The 21840-nt window shown below is 38.1% G+C and overlaps 1 protein-coding gene across 2 annotated transcripts in view; it reads right to left on the bottom strand.

The window, feature by feature from the left end:
• ROS1 (ROS proto-oncogene 1, receptor tyrosine kinase) overlaps positions 1-21840 on the bottom strand; it is a 112346-nt gene that overhangs the window by 50804 nt on the left and 39702 nt on the right. Inside the window, exons 17-27 of one of the 2 annotated variants that reach the window (XM_065888762.1) lie at positions 20183-20374; positions 16687-16787; positions 11773-11990; positions 11286-11446; positions 10760-10904; positions 7953-8215; positions 5936-5999; positions 5419-5621; positions 3625-3830; positions 2477-2763; positions 2011-2013 (exon numbers count right to left, since the gene is read on the bottom strand). In XM_065888762.1, coding sequence (XP_065744834.1) covers positions 2011-2013; positions 2477-2763; positions 3625-3830; positions 5419-5621; positions 5936-5999; positions 7953-8215; positions 10760-10904; positions 11286-11446; positions 11773-11990; positions 16687-16787; positions 20183-20374 — 1843 coding nt within the window. The remainder of the gene's footprint in view (positions 1-2010; positions 2014-2476; positions 2764-3624; positions 3831-5418; positions 5622-5935; positions 6000-7952; positions 8216-10759; positions 10905-11285; positions 11447-11772; positions 11991-16686; positions 16788-20182; positions 20375-21840) is intronic. The other variant, XM_065888763.1, reaches the window with a different exon arrangement.

Raw genomic sequence — 21840 nt, 5'->3', positions numbered from 1 at the left:
TCCAAAAACAACAAAGACAACTGGGGGTTATAGCCAACAAGCAGAGGGAGAGAGCAGTCAAGAAAATTACTAAGAGGAGACATCAAGGGAGGGGGATTCTTGCTAAACTGGCCTCATAGGATTTTTGGCCAAGAACATCAAGGGTGGGGGTGAAGAACTTTGTCAGATACCAAGATGAAAGATTCTCTCTAAACTGATTTGGCAAGATTCTTGCTGAAACTGGACTCAGCAAGGATGGACAGGGAAGACCAAGTTTGAGGCCTAGTTGAGAAAAGGGATCACAGGAGCGTAACTAAAGTTTGATCCGGGAATTCCCTGGTGGTCCAATAGTTAGGACTCTGGACTCCGTGCTTCCACTGCAGGAGGCACGGATTTAATCCCTGGTTGGGGAACTAGGATCCAGCAAGCTACTCGGCGTGGCCCAAAATAAAAAAAAAAAAAAGAGCAATTAAAGTTTGATCAAGGAAAGAGTCTTTGTCACACATTCAACAGAATCAAGTTATTCTCCTAATAAGAGAAGTTCAGAACATTATCTCCACTCTTAATCCCATTGAAAGTACATTGGAATTGCTTCTAAAAGGCTCTGGGGGCTTCCCCGTTGGCTCAGCGGTTAAGAATCCACCTGCCAATGCAAGGGACACGGGTTCGGGCCCTGGTCCAGGAAGATCCCACATGCCGCAGCGCAACTAAGCCTGTGCGTCACAACTACTGAACCCACGTGCCACAACTACTGAAGCCCGCGTGCCTAGAGCCTGTGCTCCACAACGAGAGAACAGCAATGAGAAGCCTGCGCACCACAAGGAAGAGTGACCCCCACACACTCGCCGCAACTAGAGGAAGCCCGCACGCAGCAAGGAAGACCCAATGCAACCAAAAATAAATTAATTAATTAGTTTTTTTTTTAAAAAAAGGCTCTGGGGCTTCCCTGGTGGCGCAGTGGTTGAGAGTCCGCCTGCCGATGCAGGGGACGTGGGTTCGTGCCCCGGTCTGGGAAGATCCCACATGCCGCGGAGCGGCTGGGCCCGTGAGCCATGGCCGCTGAGCCTGCGCGTCCGGAGTCTGTGCTCCGCAACGGGAGAGGCCACAACAGTGAGAGGCCCGCGTACCGCAAAAAAAAAAAAAAAAAAAGGCTCTGGCTGATATGTCAACAAAACCGTACATGCAGTTACAATACACAGACACACACACATTTGCAATTTCAAAACTTTACTATATAAACCAGCAATACCCAATATCACATTTTTAAAAATAAATTTATTTATTTATTTATTTGTTTTTGGCTGCATTGGGTCTTTGTTGCTGCACACGGGCTTTCTCTAGCTGCGGTGAGCGGGGGTGGGGGGGCACTCCTTGCTGCAGTGCTCAGACTTCTCACTGTGGTGGCTTCTCTTGTTGCGGAGCACGGGCTCTAGGCACATGGGCTTCAGTAGTTGTGGCACATGGGCTCAGTAGTTGTGGCACACAAGCTTTGTTGCTCCATGGCATGTGAGATCTTCCCAGACCAGGGATCGAACCCGTGTCCCCTCCACTGGCAGGTGGATTCTTAACCACTGGGCCACCAGGGAAGGCCCCCCAGTAGCACTTTTGATGATGGAAATATTTTACATCTGTGCCGCCCAATACAGTGACCATTAGCTGCTGTGGGTTTTGAGCATTTAAAATGTGACTAGTGTGGCTGAGGAATTAAATTTTGAATTTTATTTAATTTTAATTAATTTAAACTTAAATCACCACACATGATTAGTGATTGGATAGTGAGGACTAGACCCTTAAGAATATATGGGGGTATTTAGAGTGGTTTCTTTCTTTTGCAATTACTCCTAATTAGAAGACTTCCAAGTGACTTTAGACTTTCAAATATTTCCTCCACAAGATTGTGACTTTCAACAGATAGACCTGTCAAGTATTGACCAAGTCACGCTGAACGTGGAGGCAATGAGATCATCAGCATGGGGGTGGAGTACTGGTGGGAAGATCAGGGATGCTGTAGTTAGGCCCAGTTTCAGATACCAGCTCCTCTATTAACTATGGCCCTTTGGATAAATTACCTTTCTCAGCCTCAATTTCCTTATCTGTAAAATGTGGATAGTTTCTACTTCACTGAGATGTTTTGAAGATCAAATGAGATAATACATTTAGTAGCCTGCTTAGAACACATAGTTGAGCTCAATAAGTTGTAGTTCTACTGTTAATTATAAAATAACAACATAAAAAGCCCCCCACAGACCCAGAAAATTATGTGAATGCCTATGTACAATTTGCCTGAAAACAACTTGAATTCTACAAAAACATTTGGCACAGTCTGAAGCAAATACTATATATATATATATATACACACACACACACACACACACACACACACACACACACACACACATATTCCTTTGCATATAGGTTGAATGTAACCCCTTTTTAATGGGACAGGAGGGGCTGCCATTATTAGTGAAGATCTACTACACACACACGAGTGTCTTACCAAGCAAAGCAGGCATGATGATAACTTGCCAACACTGACATCCTTCCAGATCCATTGCCCAGATCTCTTGCCCTTTGACAAAGTATATCCGTGGTTTCTTTAGGTCAGAGGTATCAATAGTCATTGCTCCACTTAACTCAAATTCAGTCACATTGCAAGAACATTGGCTTCTTCCATCTGGATTGTTTATGGCTGGGGGTTGCAAAATTCGTTGCAAGGTCTGGTTGATAATACTGTAGTAGAACATCTGAGATCCAAAATCAGAAACTTCTGTCCAATACAGGCGACTATAGGCACAAAAGGACACTCCAACTTAATGAGTAAAACATATCATTGCAAATATCAGTTTCTAATGAAGACCAATCATTTCTAATGATTGTGGGGACAGATGCCACCTTTGGAAAGAACATGTCCCAGTGTTCAATAACCTTATGATGGAAGAGATCACAAGAAGTCTAGTTTGTAGCATTTTCCAATGATTTCTCAATAAATGTGTTTGCAATGAAAGCCTTGGACTATAATGGCCTTAGGCATTGTATTAAATGGCTCATTACTGGCTCTAAATATGAAATATATTTTTCATCAACACCATCTCCATTCCCTTCCTCTCAAGTTTGTTTCTGTTTCTTAATACTAGTTACCAATCTAGTTTCAAGATAGACTATAACCATGCTTATGGCACAAACAAAATATAACTCTTCAGCCGGAGAAACTGCTATTCAGTTGCTGAATGGAGGCCTTAAAATTAATCTCATAAGGACATTAATTAAAGATGGATGAGCCCAGAATAGCATTTACTATGGAAAACATACTTCCTGTCTATCTCCTGCTCATTTCCTGCTGCCGTCTCAGTACCCTTCTTGTCCTTACCAACTGGGGATATTATTAAATTCACTGGTATAAAAATATCCTTTGGTTTCCCGCTGGTAATTAACCTAACTTTAGGTTAGTGGAATTGTCAGTATGGATTAATTTTATATATTGGTGGTTGTAGGCTCATCATTTATATGTAGAATTACTATAAGTTAACATCAGGAACATTAAGCATCTTACTGTCCCATCATTGACTCTAATATTAAACTAAAGATATTACATTAAATATGTCTACGTCTATTTCATCACCATAGAAACAGACACACTTCACATACCTTAAGAAAGGATATACAGAAAAAGAGATTATTGTTGAATTTCTGTTGCAAATTTTCAGCTTCCTGGGATATTTCACCTTGTTTTCAAGATCTACATCAAACATTTGCATTCCATTTTGTGATTCTTTCAGCACAAAGTAGAGGTGCCTTGAAATCCAGTCAATTGTAATAATTGTGATATCAAAAACCAGTGCATCTCGGAAAATCTTAACAACAGGTAGAAAACACAGCCAAGAAGATAATGCTCATTTTCTTCAACTCTGAGGACTTTTTTTGTAGTCACTCGATTTCTTATTTACTGCACTTCTCTTCTGTAATCCAAAATCTCAGTAACTCTGGACTGTGTGCCACTGTAACACTGGTCGTCTTCTCACATTGTATATTTTCCCTGGTTAATTTCAACTACCACAGCTTCAACTGTAATCCATAGACCAGAGCTACAAATTCACATCTTCAGGCAAGATCTCTCATTGAGTTACTGCTTCAGATATCAAACTGCCTACCGAACATCTCCAAATGAATGATCTCAGAAAACAAAATTCATCACCCCACCCCCCAAACCTCCTTTTCTCCTGCATTTTATATTTTTATGGATTTCCAACACTCACCTGAAGAGCAGTCTTGACAATTGTGGTTGCCCCTTGACTTCTTCCTCCCATTACTACCCATAGCCAATTAGTCCCATTTTAAATATCTCCTGAGTTTGTCCTCTCCTCTCTTACCTCAGTGTCTCTCACTTCCTGCCTAACATTTCCTGTCTGGATTCCTGTGATAGTTCCCGATTGCCTCAGACTTAACCTTCTCTTCTTTGCTAACAGAGAGGTCTTCCTAAAACAAACCTTCTCTTCTTTGCTAACAGAGGGGTCTTCCTAAAACACTACTTGATCATGTTAATGACCCACTAAATTTCTTGAATGGCTTGATGTTGGCTTCAAAATTGACACTCATCTCCTTGGCACCGTAAAGAAGGTCCCTTATATTTAGGCTCTTGCCCACCTCTTCAGCTTTACCACCTGCCTCTTACTCTGCCCTGACCCCCACCTCCATTCCAAGCTCCTAGTTACAGCTCCCCGAACAGGCTATGGCTCTCTGGTTTCCCGGACTTTGCTGCTCCCTCAGCTTCTCCCCACATTGACCTGGTTCATCTTATTTGTACCCAAGATGTCTTTCCACTCTACCACCACCACCACCACTCCATCCTGGATGAAGCATCCTTTCTCTGTGATTCCACTGCATCCTGCCCTCAGCATAGCACTTACAGTCTTCTGCCTGTCTTCTCCACTAGCTAACACTCAGTGAATACCTACCACATTCCAGGCATTGTACTAAATGCCTTACATGGATTAGCTCATTAATCTTCACCCTAAGATGAGGGACTATGCAACCATAGTGGTTAAATAAGTTGCTGATGGTCACAGTTCTAGCATGTAGTAAAGTCAGAATTAAATTCTAGGTTGTCAGGTTTTAAGGCTCACCCTCTTCATCACCATGCCATACTGTCTTACTCTTGTTAGACTAATACTAGACTGGATTTGTTCAAGGACTGTGACATTCTGTTTTACCTCTATCTCAGGTAACACAGTGCCTTAAGCCCAAGAACTGTTTGCTAAATTAAGCCTGAATCACATCTGCACAAAACATAACCTGAATTCATTTGTGACTAAATATACAACATCTGTCCTTTTCAACCATTCTAATCTTAATGGCTCAACCACTGGCTCGTCATTTTCATCACAGCGTTGTGTGATATGCAAATACTCCACTTCCTTTCAGAAGAATTACATAGCGAAATACCTCAGAGCTGGACTGACTGTGCATGTTGAGGAGGCAGAGTGAGTCTCCCTGAGCGTAGTACACCACTGCGTCATCAGCTGTGTAGCCCATGGCACCAACGTCGCCTTCTGCCCAAAGTGTCCATACAACTTGATTTCTATCCATATCTAACAAAACTATCTTGTTGTCAAAAAAAGTTATGAGGTATGGAAATGCATTGATCTCTAAAAACAAAAAACAAGTAGATAATATGTATGAGAAAAAGAACTTTAGCAAAATCCCTTGATTCAACATCAGGCCATTTTGAAATCCGTGAGTCTCCTTTGGACTCATTTACTACACCCGTCTCAATGGCTTCTGCCTGGGTGCTCTAAGCCTAGGTTTATTTAAGCGTGTTTGGTGATGATGAAAATTGATTATTTTATTTGACTTTAATTTCATCTCAGAGATAGCACTTGGGTATCCCTGAGAATACTAAGGGTCAAAAATGTTTTTAAATCACTAGTTGTTATTTGCACAGGTTTTAGATAATAAATACCTGATGTTTTGGACTTTACTAAGTCAGAAAATGGTCCAGGTCCTTTGGATGTGAAGACTCGAACCTAAAGAAAGAAAAGGATACAAAAATGTGCATTCAAAAGTGTCCTCAGTGACAACAGTTAAGTTCTGAGACTGATAAATTATTGAATGTTTCATTTCACAATTATGAGATATATCATGAATAGGTTCAGTTATTCACATCTAAGTATATAGCAAAAAATTACTAAGAGGAAAAATACTGTCCCAAACAATTTTTGGTAGGATTATTTAGTCCAGAAAAGTACAAAGTAATGGCACAAACCTCTATTGCAGAAGATCTGAATTTCTATAAAAGGTCTTTAGCTATTTCCAAAATTAAATTACATGGAACATTTAACAGAAACAAAACCATACAGATTATGGTAAACTTCCACTTTATCATGAAATCAACAAGAAGCTTCAAATAACTAAATTTACTGTACTTTTTTAAAAGAAGATTTATAAAAAGAAAATAGTAATTAACCCTTATATTTGAAAATGAGTTGTGCATTTCAAACCACTTTTACGTATATTATCTCTTTTGATCCTCACAACTACTAAGAGTAGAAACTGGACAGAGATCATAATTAGGGGAGGCAACCTATCCGCAATGACACATATAGAAACTGGCATAAAACTAAGTCTTCTGAGGTCTGTATGCTTTCCTTCCCACTGTGCCAAGCTGCGTTCTAACAGCAGAGTTTTTTAAAACAATTTTTATTACATGTCTCTTATTATATAATAATTATCTCCACTTCCAAAATTTGCCTGTGTTCTATAGCCTAAAAGAAAATTGCCATCCATAATGATGGCCTTGAAAGATAGAACCTCAGTGCCCTCTCAATCAACAAAACATTGGATTATTTTTATTATACTTCTAGAATTAAATCTCTTTTACTATATTCTGTTTATTACTATCTGTGTATGGTGTGCGTGCATGTGTGTGTGTTTATCATGGTGCATATATATATCAATCAGTCTTCACTTTTGCACTAGACCGTGTTAAGTAACTCACGCTTATACATGCAGATCACTTTGCAAAGCTCTGTGGTGACTGAGATTTGAACCAATATAAACATATAGGCAAATACACTTAACCAGACTATTTATTTAACTGGAACACACATAATTCTTAACAAATAGGAATGTGTGTTATCTTTAACTTTTATGTACAACTGTTTTGATTAGTATATGTAGACCTAATATATTATCAAAATAATTACAGAATTAGAATTTTACAAAAAGAAAACAGATCCTCTGGAAACCACAAATCTCTAAAACACTCCCCAAAACATTCTGTTCCCCAAAATGAAATGGAAAATAACTCTAAATATGTACAACCTTGTCACCAACCTGGTGTATAATGATGATGTGAAAATCATCAGGCTATCTACCATAAGGGGAAAGCTATGTCATATTATATTTAAAATGCCAAAATAGGTGGCAGTCGTTTTTCCTTTTGACTCCTACTCTCTCCGACTTTCTCTCTCTCCGCAGCCAGGTGATAAATGTGAGATGTCAACTACCCAGACCCTCAGCTTTTATTTCCTTTAGTAGCTGCAACTGGGGGCGTCCAGATGACTTCCAGTAGTTGATGTAATATAGTGGAAAGGACTCTAGAAGCTAGACTGTAGCACACCACTTCCCAACCACGCAGCTTTGGTACCTCACTGATACACCCAGGGACATGGCTTTTTCTTCACAATGTGAGGATCAAATGAGATAATGAATATTAAAGCACCTAATGTGGTACACGGCCTATAGTTGGTGGAGCCAAAAAATAATGTTTGTTCTGAATCTGGAAGCAAGAAAATTGTCAAGATGTCCTTTACCCTAGCTGTCCCCTCTCCCTTCTGTACCTTTGCTGTCCACTTGACCTCTGTGATCACAGCGTACATGAAATTATTGACAGAGCGGCAGAATTCTTAACCTGGTCCTTTAATCCACCTTTTGTCTACACTATTCAGACCCCTGTATCCCTGTTTTCACTCTCATACCTGGAAGGCAACACTGTACCCAAGACTCATACCCTCAAGTTGAAAAGACATCACTGAGGAAGTGACATTGACAGCAATCCAGTCTTTGAATGTTTTGTTTGTGTCGCTTTGGTTGGATATTTGATAGAAAATTTCGAATCTTGTTAACACACCATTTTCATGCTTAGGTTTATTCCACCTAAATTCCACCACAACTTCATTCTTATTGTGGAATTTTTCACTTGGTAATATAAATATTCTGGGATTCTCTGGTGCTGATGGAACTGAAAAGCAGAGACACAGGGCAGAAAACAATACAAGGTCAACTTCTATCACTCATGATGAGGGTGCAGAGCAACTGAGTAATAGATATTTCTCATTCCTGACAGTTAAGGTATATCTATCTTCTTCTTAAAGATCTTCAGGAGAGAATATTCCATAGATTTCTTCAGGAACCTATCCTGATATTTCTGCAAATCTTCCTTTTCTCCAACCCAAATCCTACTTACTACCACTGATGCACACCTTTCTCATCTGTGGTCTGTATACATGGAAGCTGGCTAGTTCACCTTATAAAATACAGTATTTACTCTCACTCTGGAGGTGGAAATGGCAGTCACCAGGAAGGAAGACACTATCTCTATCCAGCCTTTAGCCAGTTCCGGGTGTAAAATACAGCATATCCAGGATCTAGGCCCTCTCACCGTGAACCCTCTCTGAGAGTATGGCTTAGTTGTTGCCATCTATTCTGGAGCCACATCAAGAAATTTAGCCTCTCCCAATCCTTTAATTAATTTCTCTCTCTCTCTCTCTCTCTCTCTCTCTCTCTCTCTCTCTCTTTCTCTGTCAATCAAGAGAAATTCCTCTGCCTGATTTCCAAGTCATTCCATCCAAGACATCCCTCTTCTTTCTTAGGATTCCTCCATAGGTCCCCTCCCACTCTGCCGCTCCAATCACATTGCTCCGTAGTGTTCAACACTCACATTGTTATCCAATCCCCAGACCGTCTTGCATTGTATTTACACGGGATAAACCTCTTCTTGCTTCATGCCTTAGAGCCCAGCTAAAGTTTCCACTCCCCAAAGGCCTTCCCCAGCCATACAAGCCTGCATGTATGGCCCTCTCATAAGAATGCTGAGAGGCAGCTTGATAGAGGTGAAGATTTCATAGCCTGCTTATTCACTCTGTGCCACTGCTACTCAGTTGTCACTGTCTTATTTCTTTTATCATTAGCAGCGTCTGCGTTTATCTCTCTACTGTCTTATGAGCTCCGTCAGAGAGAAAGCACCTTTTCTTATTCCTTATTAAATCCCCCCAAATCTAGTAAAGGACTGGCACACAGTAAGTGCTTAATAAATATTTGTCAATTTGAATAATTTCCAACTATATTGTAAACTCCCCGAAGTCAAGGGCCAAATCTTATCCTTTTTCCTTATTTCAGAGTGTTGATGGCCCCTAGCCCCCAGTGCATCCCCTGATAGTCAAGTCCATTTCCACAGAAGAAGCCAACCAAAGCTGCCATCCCAAGACAATCTCAAAGAGAGCATACCTGGATCCAAATGCTAACTGCTCCACAACCTGCCCAGGCTCCACTATGTTCCTGTTATGAGACTCATGGATAAATATTGTTGATAAAATCTTAACAGTTTAAAAAAAATTGCAACAGTGAACGTATGTCTGTTTATTGAGCTCTTACTGCCTGCCAGGTCCCGTGCTAGGAAGTTTATATAAATTAAATCAACATGATAAGATCACTCGCCAGTGTCTGCAAAAATGACTGAATGGAGATTTGAAGAAACTAGAGTGAAAAGTCCAGATTAAGCCCCAGCCCTGCCACTCACTAGCTAATTTACATTGGGCAACTCCTAGGCTTCCATTTTCTCTTAGCATAACCAAGATAATAACATCTGTCCTACCTACCACAGAGATGATACAATGATGTTGAGGGTCACTGAAATGATACAATGATGTTTCTGACACATGATAGGGATGTAATAAATGTTTAATAAAGGAGTGATATATATAAATGTGCTTTGTACACTTTAAAGTGATATACACACGTAAAGGTGTGGCTAATTTCCTTTTTAAAAATATATTCCAAAGAAAAACATTTTTTAAAAATTTAGAGGGACTTCCCTGGTGGCGCAGTGGTTAAGAATCCGCCTGCCAATGCAGGGGACGTGGGTTCGAGCCCTGGTCCGGGAAGATCCCACATGCTGCGGAGCAACTAAGCCCGTGCAACACAACTACTGAAGCCCATGTGCCTAGAGCCCGTGCTCTGCAACAAGAGAAGCCTCCTCAGTGAGAAGCCCCCTCACCCCAACGAAGAGTAGCCCCCGCTCGCAGCAGCTAGAGAAAGCCTGCGCGCAGCAACAAAGACCTAACGCAGCCAAAAATAAATAAATTAAATACATTTAAAAAAAAAATTTAGACATCGATATTCACCTACAGAAGATTCTGAGTTACCATCTGTGAGAACACCTCCTGGTAAACCTGCCTTCCAGGAAATTTTTACTGTTCTTAAATCCCCTTTGTCTTTATGAAGCATCTCACAAATTACCTGAACCATGTTTCTGCATTATATACATACTGTATATCATTACAGTCAAGTGAAGCAGTCTTTAAGAAATCTTTGAGATATTCATTAGGAATAAATTATGCAGATTTATTTTAATGGTGCTATTCTAATCTCCAAAAAGTCATTAAAGAGTATTGAATCTAAACACATCTGCAAAACTGAAAGTTACTTTTAAAAATTATTAACTATCCATTCTAGATCATGAAGGTGAGATTCTGTCTTTTTTTTAAAGAGATTTTAACCCCTGTACCTGTTTCAGGTGCTCGGAGTGATAGAGATGTTTTGGGGCCCTTTCCCCAGTAGGTATAAGGAGTGACAGAAAGATTAAATAAGGCATAGGGCACCAGCCCTTCCACAGTAAATACAGGTAAAGAATGTTGTTCACTAGCCAGGAACTAAAATATAAGCACAAAACATTATTTTCTTAGGGAGAGAATCATAACATCTTTTATTCCTAATTAACTAAAATCTTCAAACTTTGGTTCACATGTAAAGTTAAACCTTGCAATTTTGGAAACACTAATGTTGGTAAATTCCATGTTGTTCCACGAGGACCAGTGTGTCTAACACACCAATGGTTAACACTAACCACAAAGCAATCAGAGACTGGCTATAAAAAAGAGTTATCAGGAATAATCTTAATAATCAAATGCTACAGGAACAGTGAGGGAGATGAGCTTGGCTAAGTAAAGAAAGTGGCAAATCAGTGTGGGCAGGGCTGACACAGATGGTACACTCTGTTTGAAAAATGGAAGTTACTAGAACCAATGCCATACCTTAGAATGAGCACTAAATTCCACACTGTAGAAAATGACACCCCAATCCACTGCTGGGGAAGCATTCCAGAGGATTTGAAAACTCGAAGCATTTCCTTCAATCATAAATGAAGACTCTGGAATGGCATCTGGGATAACCTTAGGGGTAAAGGAAAAGTTCCCTATGGGATGAAAGAAACAACAGAGAAAGAAAGAATTTAGGATTATCAATTATCACAGATACATGGAAGATTAATAGAAATTACTAATAATTAAAACCAAAACAAAATTTTTCTTTCCTTTAACATATCCTGAAAACCATCTTTTTCTGACTGTTTCAGGCTGTAAATTTGGGTTAAGAGTCAAATGACTGCAAGCAAATTAACAGAAACTACTAAAGCCTTTTTTCCTCTTAAAACATAATTCTAAAGAAAAAAAAACCCAACCTTAACATTTATGTAACAGAAAGTATGGAGAAGTGAGGTTATGCAGGAATAAAATATCGTACCTGGCAGAGGCTTGAGGGATGTCTGAATAATTGTGAACTGATTAAATTTGGCTGGTTCCAAAACAGAGACACTAGTTCTCTGATCTATTTCCTGAGCTGTAATAATCCTAAAGCCATTGATCCAGAAGAGCCGACCACTGTAGTACATCAGTGTGTTCTGGGAAATGTCAGAAGTACTCCAGGCTGCGAACTCTGTGATGGTGGTGTCCCCGGCACTGCTGAAACAAGACGTCAATTAGTATTTCTATCTGGAGTGGGGTAAGGGCTGGTGCATTCAAGTACTGGACAGAATGTGTGTTTGTGAGTGTGCGTGTTTGAAAACAAAGAGAAAATACTTTGCAACAATAATTGTCATTCTTCTTAATTCCATATTAAGTTGACTTTTACATTTTTTATGAAGTATACCGAAAGCAAATTTCCTAGGGTTTTTCTTATGAATGTGATATTGCAATAGCAAGAGTGTTACACAGATTTTAATAAATCCTTGTGATTTTTATCAAAAAAAAATTTTTACCCTACATCAAAGGCACAACCCATTGATTTGTTTCTCTTCATTGCATCATGCCTTCCTCCTATTCTTGGTTAGTCATCTTATTTACTCACCATTCTTTAGGTTGTTTAGTCCTTCACTTTATACTATTCACAACTGCCTGTTGCTTCAACGATACTCATCAACTTCCACAGCTTAGTCCAAATGCTCCGTTTCAGACCAGGGAATTCAAGGAAACAGACTATTGTTTTAAACTGCTTTTAAAGTCTTTTTCTCAATGACAAGGAATTTTATTTTAAAACTCTGCTTGGTTGTTTCTAAAATTACACCAGTTGTCTGGTTCTCACAATAACTATCTCAATGTTCTCAGCTTTTTGGAGTAGTTATTTCACTTTTTTTTAATGATTTCTCTAAATTTTTTTAAAGTGTTGACATTCCCCTCTTTAGGAAAGTATGGCACTTAAAATCAAAATAAATAAAAGTTTTGTTTTGAGAGTTTCATAATACTTCCTTGAGAAAATTGAAACTACCTCCAAGGACTTGAGAGGTGTCAGCCTTATAAAGAAAAAGTATATTCACTAGTACTATTCCCATAGTCCTTTTTCTCATAAAATAGTCTTTATTCATACCTACTCAGATGTGAAGCCAGCACGGAGTTTGCCTTTTGGCCTTTCACCCACTTGTCTAATTTTACACTTTGTCGTTTCCACTTCTCATTAGAACTTTCCAGTAACCTTGGTGAGGTATATAAAACCTAATTCCATATGGAAAGAAGCTCACCAAGCAGGATGCACTTGGCCTGAGAAGGCTGGCCCTTCTGGACCACACACAGAGCTGCTGCAGCCTAGTTCCTGTGGATGTGTTCATGTTAGCCTTGCCCACAGGTCGTTTGTTCAGCATTCCCAAAACAGTCCCCAGGGCAGAGATTTCCCTGCAGGGTGATACTGGAGATCCTTAGTTGTCACTGGCTTGGATTGCCCCTCATTTCCAGCTGAAGACTCCTCTCCTGTAAATATCTCCTGGGCTGATTGGAAAACTCTTGCCATCTGGTGTTCATCGCAATTTCAGCACAACCTCCTCACTCACAGGAGATGAGTACCTCAAACCCTTCAGTCCTCAGACAGGTAGAGCTGGATTTAAATCAAAGCTCAACAAAAAAAAATCATTAAAAGGTAAACCCTTCCATGAAGCATGAGCTGTGTATAGAGGTCAGCTGAGGTTACTCTACTGAGGGCTTACTCATTTATTCGTTTGTTCAGCAAATGTTGGGTGCCTAGTTCTGTGTTGGCCACTAGGAATACAGTGGTAAATAAGACAAATACAATCCCTGCCCTCATAAAATATACAGCCTAGCAGAATAGGCAGGTAATGAGCAAATAACTACACCATTGAATGGCACTGTAAAAGGAAAGGTAGGGTGGGCTCCTAAACAAGGAGACCTAATGGGGTCTGGTCAGAGAAAGCCACTCTTAGAGAACAATGTTTAAGCTGAGCCGTGCAATCTGAACACAAAGTAACCAAGAGAACTGGGTTTGGGGACCATTTTAGGCAGAGGGAACAGCAGGGTGTAGGCTCCTTTGGAGCAATATACTCAGTCCTGACATGACTAAATATGCCTGAACTTTTAGGATAGATGCGCCCTTTTCAACCTCCAAGACAGATATGTTGTTATAGATTATATATATATGTCGGTAATAGATTCATTCTTTAATAAACCAAAGGGAATGGCTGCACACAGGAAAGGGAAGAGCAGTTTGAAAGGCGGCTTACAGTTGTCAAGTTCTGAATATGCTGAACGACAGCAGACAGCTAATCTCATCTCTACTCTATGCTAGAACTACACTGTCCAGTAATGTAACCATTAGGCCACAGGTGACTACTGAGCCCTTGACATGTGGCTACTACAATTGAGGAGCTGAGTTTTTATGTTATTTAATCTTAATTAATTTAGGTTAAAATTTTAAGCTAATATTTGATTTATATATTATGAATCATATGTATGATTTACTGGAAAACTTTAAATATTTTGGAAAAACTTGGATACGTAAATCAACTTTTTCAATTGTGAATTTTATAAAATCTAACTGCAGATCAAGTATTTCCTATGAAAACTTAGTGTGCAAAATGAGATGTGCAGTACATGTAAAATACACCCAAGCTATCCAAGAATTAATATGAAAAAAGAATACAAATAACTCATTAATAATTTACCTATATGCTTTTACTTTTTAAAATGAGGCAACAGGAAATTTACAATTATATATGTGGCTCACATTAGTTGTATTGGGCAGTGCTGATCTAGACTAGAGGTGAGGAACTTAAAATGCAGAAGAAGGAAGCTTGATTATATATTAGGAAAAAATTTCTGCTTGTAAGATGGCTTTGGAATCCCTGTCTCTATGTACAGCTTTTTTTTCCCCCAGTGTGATAAAAAGGCAAGTCTTACGTGGAGGGCAAAAGTGCCTGTCCTTTGTGTAACCTTGTCAAGATCTGCTGCACTCCACTGGGCATGCAGACAAGGAAAATTATTAACCTTGAGATAAGGAAATGCATTTTTAAAGGAGAAACTTCCTTCCTCTATCTGGTAAATCCAGTAGTACTGATTTTTCTGGACACTTGAGGAGCTAGGCTCTCAACGCCAGCTAGCCTGTCCTCTGGAATGTACAGACAGAGAGAGTGAGCCGTAATCCTCAGGACACTGTCACTTTGAACACCGTCTATATCTCACAGATTCTTTTGACAATCAGATTGCCAGTATCTTACATTTCTAGGGAAGGGAACAACCAGTTTTCTATGGTTCACAGCTGGGAAACGAACGAGAGCTGTATGTTATAGCTGATATGAAATAAATGATTAATCAGATTTGCTGTGTTTATGCTCGTATGCATTATAGGTTTATAAACATATACTGCTTTTTTATAGTCTCTATGGTTAAGAGTTTTCCATAAACCAAACAATATATATTTTTTAATCTAAAAGTAATTTTGACATTGTCTTCATAGAGCACGAATTCTTGGTCTTTGTAAGATTAGACTCTTTTGAAAATTTGATGAAGTGAATGGATGCTCAATTTCCAAGCACTCACACACCACCTGAAGCCCTCCATGAACTCCCTAGGGGGTCCATGAACCCAATATTAAAAATCTCTGCCCTAGAACAGGACCTTTTGTTTTACTTTAACCTTTTCCTATCTCTCTAATTTACCATGTGACAATCTGCAAATTTATACACATCTGTGGTTTCAGTTTCCTCATCTATGTAATAATATGACCTCTAAATTCTCCCTTTAACTGCTTTTCTTTAATGATTTTATGTCCTGTATTTTAATTTGAGATATGTAACTCTTTCCTTGAAGTTAAAAACTATTGGCTGTTTAAACTAAAAATAGTAGTGAACATGGATTTTAGAGTGTAGATGAAAGTAAAATATATGACAACAAGAACCCAAAGAGTGAAGGGTAATAATTGGAAACATATCACCATAAAGTTTTAAAATCATTTATGAAGTAAGAATATTTTGAATATGACTGTGGTAAGTTGAAGATATTTAATGTTAAAAATGCATATTTTACTCTCTAAAGCAACCTAAAGAAAATTATAAACACACATAATTAAAATGTTATGAGAGGCGATAAAATGGAATACTAAAAAAGTATTTTTTTTACCCTCAAAAATGCAGAGAAGTAGAACAGAGGAATGAACAGCCGATGAGACAAATGGAAGTCAAACACCAAGATGGTAGACTTAAATCCCAACATATCAATAATTATATTAAATGTAAATGAATCAAACACCCCAATTAAAAGGCAGAAATTGTCAGACTGCATAAAAAAGCAAAACTTTATATGCTATTTACAAGAGACACCTTTTAAATGTAAAGACGAAAATTGAAAGTAAAGAGACATAAAGAGCTGTACCATGCAAACACTAAGCATAAGAAAGCTGCTATGACTTTCCTAATACTATCAGACAAAATGGTCTTTAAGATGAAGAGTATTACATAGATGAATGAGGATATTTTGTAGTAATAAAAGGAAATACAATGTAATCAAGTATATAGATAACAATACTAAATACAAAGCATGCAGATACATCAACTAAAGAGTTATAGGCAAATCTATAATCATAGTTGGAGACTATATTAAGAAGCAGAAAAACCCATCCACCCATTTCCTGGGCTCTTGAGGGGCATTCTCCTCAGTGCCTCTACTGGACTCTCTTTACATCCTATCACAGTATTCACCATATCCTACAGTAATTAGTTATTTAAAAACTTACCTTTCCTTACAAGCACAATGCCTGCAACACAGTGGAAAATTAGTAAATGTTTATTGGAAGAATAAATGAATTCTCATGCACTATCATTTATAACTGAGGAGCAAGTTGTTCTCTTATTCTCAACCAATTGCCTTCAATCTTACTTACCTCTGACCCCGAAGAACAGCTGTGTACAGGTGAATACACTGACTGTCTTGAACCAACCAATACAAGAGTCCATCACTAAGGTCTAAAGTTAGAGCAATTACCTAAATAGAAAATATGGAAAGAAAACAAATCAAATACATGTTTAAGGATACCTTTGTGATTATGTCACACTTAAGCTACAGATTTCTCTTTAACATCCTCTTTGGAATAATAAACTCAGTGATTTTTGCCTTTCACTGAATATAAATATTATATGAGTATGTCTATTACTATGTAATTTTGATATAAGCACTGGTTTCCTAAAAATCCCCAAATGGCAAGAAGTATTCCCTTCTATATACTTATCTCTAGTGGTTCTCAAAGTTTGATTCTTGGACCAGCAACATCAGCATCATCTGGGAATTTGTTACAAATACAAATTTTCAACCACACTCCAGGTGCTACTGAATGAGGGACTTTGAGCCACTGTGTAAAGCCTTGTCTAAAGCTAGCCATAACTTTGGACTCTTCAGCCACATAAGCCAGTGAATTTGATCGTTGTTTAAATCAGTTGTTCTCAATTGCTACACATTAGAATTACCTGTGGAATTCTTTAAACATCTCAATTCCCAGTCTGCATCCTGTTAAATTTTGATCTCTGGAGATGGTATCCAGTCTCCAGTATGTCTTCATATTCCCCAGGTAATTCCAATGTGTCCCCAAGTTTGAGAACCAGTGGTTCAAACCATTTAAAATTATATCTCCTGTTAATTACAACCAAAAACATCCTGATATTTTTCTAAAATATAACACGAACAGGGTTTTTATGTGATATAACTGGATAGAGTCATGTATATATAAAGTCCTATTTCCAGCTGACATCTTACAACTACTTCTTATTACTCTTTATTTGTCTTTTTACAATCTATGTCTTAATTTTACATCCAGTTGACTACGTGAGGCTTGAGGGAAGACTGTTTCTCTTATGAAATAAGGTGCTTGAGATAGAAGTTACAATCCAAAGGATCTTTTTTGCTTTCTTTGGCTTTATAGGTATTTTTCAGATGAGTTGAGATTGCTAGGAGTCTGACCTCAGAATAGCAGTCTTTCTGTAGCAGACCTAGAGGCTGAGAGGTATCAGATAGGATTAAAGTTGATGACTGTATCTTTAGCAAGATACAACACATATAAACAAAAAGATGAGCCAGTGAAAAATGTAAAAAGAATACAATAAAGTATCCAACAACTAAAAATACTTGCTGGCAAGTTACCCAAGGCTTGCTACAAAGAAATAATCTCAAGACCCATGGCTACAAGAACCTTCAGTAGTCATGTAAATCACAGCCTTCAATCTTCAAGAAAACTCAACCTACTCCTTTCCCAAAAGGTAGAAAACTATTCTAGCAATTCCTAGCCTTTCGGGAGTTGAATTATGTCCTTTCTTCAGGCTAAAAGAGATTTATTGATAATTTTCCCAGTTAAAGTGAAACCAGGTTAATATTGTTTGGTTATCTAATGAGATGCACTAGAGTTTTCCAAATTACAGATTAATTCTACTTTATCTCTTAAAAAAGAGATTCTACAACTCCCTTTGCTGGAATACAACAAACTGTTCAAGCTATAAGTGAAATTCAGGTGTTGGATCATTACCCCATTCCTTTACACCAGCCATTTGGGCCCATATTTAAGCAGTGTCAGAGGCTGTTCCATAAATCTCTGGGAACCATTGTTATGTCTAGTAACTCCCATACGTAGGAAATAATCCCTTTGATCTAAACAAAAACCTTAAAGTTTAATCCTCTGGTAAAATGTACTATATACTATGAGCCTGACACATCAGATGTGGCAAAAAGTATCTTTTCACTTTAAAAGAATTTCTCATTTCATTCTCCCTTTTCATCGCACAAATGAGTCTTTCTATAAATGATTGGCTAACTATTTTATTACACCGTTGATTGCAAAGTATCTTATACTCCGTGACAAATCTGTGAGTAACACAGAAAGGAATGACAGTGAGATGGAGCGCTTTGCTCAGTGCAAAACATATTACCTTCAAAACACCTACTAGCATTAATGGAGGCAGATGAATAAAACAAGCCACGGAACCAGAACACAGATTTGCACAAGTAGGAACAACATTAGCCAGCCTGTGAGAGTATTTGGAGTGGATTTTAAAGAAAAGTGTATTTCCCCAAACATGCTGAGAAATCTAACGATTCACTCATTTACAGAAAAGTCCCCAGGGCCACTCCCGAGCTATCCTGAGTAGAAAAAGCTCAAACGACAAGATCAGGACAGCAGGGAGATTACTGACAAAGTCTCGGGGATGAATAGGAAGTTACTCCTGATATACTGTTACCTTTGATATGCTTTTACACAGAAAAAGATTTTCCCCTAACATTTTTTATGGAGACATAAAAAATGTACTTTCTTTGTATTCAGACTCAAGTGGCTCTAAAATAGAATTAAGGGATTATTTCATTATTTGACAGGAATAATTAATCTCTGGATATGGTGTGTAAATTTCTATTTCTTTTAAATATCTGTGTTATAATCTGTAGGTGCCAATCTTAGGAATTATAACTGATACATCCTATGGAATTGAGGATCAGTGACTCAACAATTTGTTTGTTTGTTTATAAATGATCTGATACATCTGTATTATCTCTACTGACAACTAAAAAGGCTTTAAAAAATAAGAAAATTTTAAGAAATATCCTAGATAGAAATAGTATAAATGATATATTTCTTCTTCATGCTTTTCTGTAATTCCTACATTTTCTACAGTAGACGTATATTATTATGATGATCAGAGAAAACAAAATTCAGAAATTTAGATGGGTTGCTAGAGGGTAGCTAAACAGGATCAAGAAAAATAGGTATTGCTTCTAGAAGTTGAGGAAGTAAAAGTGTCATTTGTTTTAGAACCATTTCTATATCAGGGTATTTTTTCGATTGAGTTACAAAATACAAGCTTAACTATTCAGTGGTTACCATGTGCCTGGAACTATTCTCACTACTTCCCATGAATTATCTCATTTAATCTTCACAACAACCCTAGAGGTAGGACAATTGTTAATATTCCCATTTTTCAGATAATGAAACAGACACAGAGAAGTCAACTTTCCTAGGAGTTACACAGTTTTTAGAGCAGTCAGTACCAGAAATTGATTGAAAATAATAAAACACCTAATCATCACCCAAGAAGAAGCTCTAAAATATCCAAAGAATTCCTAGACTATGAAAACAGACGGAAATTAAAATGTTCTTAAAGTGTGAGTCAATTCAAGATAAAGCAAACTATAAAAATCTCCACATTATATTCTAATTTATTTAATCAATTATTACAATCAATAAGACTTAGAGAAAGTTTGGTTATATCAAGATCTTACCATAACAGTATTTCTTTTCAGATTCTACCTGAACAACTCACAATAAGCAGAAACAGTATTATCATAACTACAAAACAGCATTATTTAGTACTATTAAATGATCAGATCTTATTTTTAATTTTCACCTTTTTCCCAGAAAACCAAGGCTGTGCCTGTAGTATAAGGGAACTTTCCCCATTTAGCCTGGTACTTTCAACTGAATACAGTGTGGTCCAATAGAGATATCCACCAACTGAGTCCACCACCATGTCATTTACCAACAACTTCACGTGAGTCACAATGTCTGTGTGTCCTGTCAACAGAGACTGCCTTTGTATCTACAAAATATAATCATGTCAGTTAGTGATTTTCAAATGGCATCATGATTTATGAATAGTTTATTGCAATTGTTAGTAAATTACTGCATTCATACATTCATTTGTTCAACCACAAGTAGATATTGGCACTCTGTGCTGGGTAGTGTGCCTAGCCTTGGAAACATAACAGTTAGAAGTTATAAGAAAGTTATAAGGAAGCTTACTCCTTTTCATGCCTCTAAAGAGAAAGGAGATACATTTATTTTGAGTTAAAATACTTGCCCTTCCTAATCATACATCCAATCAACACATAAAAATGTATTTGATTAGGCTCCCAAAGAACATGTATACTCCTGATAAATGGTGATGTCTCTCTCCTTGCTCCTGTCAGTATATCTCCATAATATTAATTACTATCATTATTGAGTACCTATTATGTGCCAGGCACTGTACTTCTTTTTTTCAATCTTTAAAATATTAGCTCTTTTAGCCCTCGCATTAAGCCTGTAAAGGATTTCTATTTCCTACTTTTTCACAAGTAAACTGGGTTCAAAGAAGTTAAGTAATTTTTCAAGGAGTTGAACTGTTTTATAAGAGACAGAGCAAATACTTGAAACCAATTTTTATCCCACTCTTCCACTTCCTCCTTCAAAACTATTTTCAAACTAACCCATTTTGGGGAGCATTCTCTGATTAACCCCAGTCAGCTCCATTCTGCCTACAGGTCATTGGCACTTATGAATTCAGACTATACCATATTGCTTTGCTTCTAAATACATTGTTTTGTATGCTTCTTCTATTAATTCATGAATTTTTTTTTTTTTTTTTTTTTTGGCTGCTTTGGGTCTTCGTTGCTGCCCGTGGGCTTTCTCTAGCTGCGGCTAGTGGGGGCCACTCTTCGTTACAGTGCGCGGGCCTCTCATCAAGGTGGCTTCTCTTGTTGCGGAGCACGGGATCTAGGCTGCATGGGCTTCAGTAGTTGTGGCACACGGGCTCAGTTGCTCCGCGGCATGTGGGATCCTCCCAGACCAGGTCTTGAACCCGTGTCCCCTGCATTGGCAGGGGGATTCTTAACCACTGCGCCACCCGGGAAGCCCCATGAATGTATTTTTATGTCATGAAAAGAGCAGGGGCAAGTAGTGATGGTTGCACAACACTGAACATACTAAAAACCACTGCATTTTATACAATCAAAGGGTGAATTTTATGGTACATGAATTATATCTCAACAGAGCTGATATATTTTTTCAACAGAGCAGAGGCATGTCGTCTATTTTCTTCATATTTTCTCCTCTGCCTATTCTCAAGACTCTAAACATATTGGTAACAGATAATGAGTAAATAAATGAATGGACACGTGCCTTCCTGATTAGAAAATGATTTCCGTACCATATTTCTTGATCTGTTAGACCAGTGTTCTCATGAGCAACCGTCTTTTTCTTCAGTGTGCACAATGCGTGGGATGTCTTCATCTTGCCCCCAAATCC

The sequence above is a fragment of the Phocoena phocoena genome, chromosome 12 (assembly GCF_963924675.1).
Source record: "Phocoena phocoena chromosome 12, mPhoPho1.1, whole genome shotgun sequence".
Classification (NCBI taxonomy): Eukaryota; Metazoa; Chordata; class Mammalia; order Artiodactyla; family Phocoenidae; genus Phocoena; species Phocoena phocoena.
The sequence above is the reverse complement of the archived record's forward strand: the minus strand, read 5'-3'. Positions and strand labels throughout refer to the sequence as shown.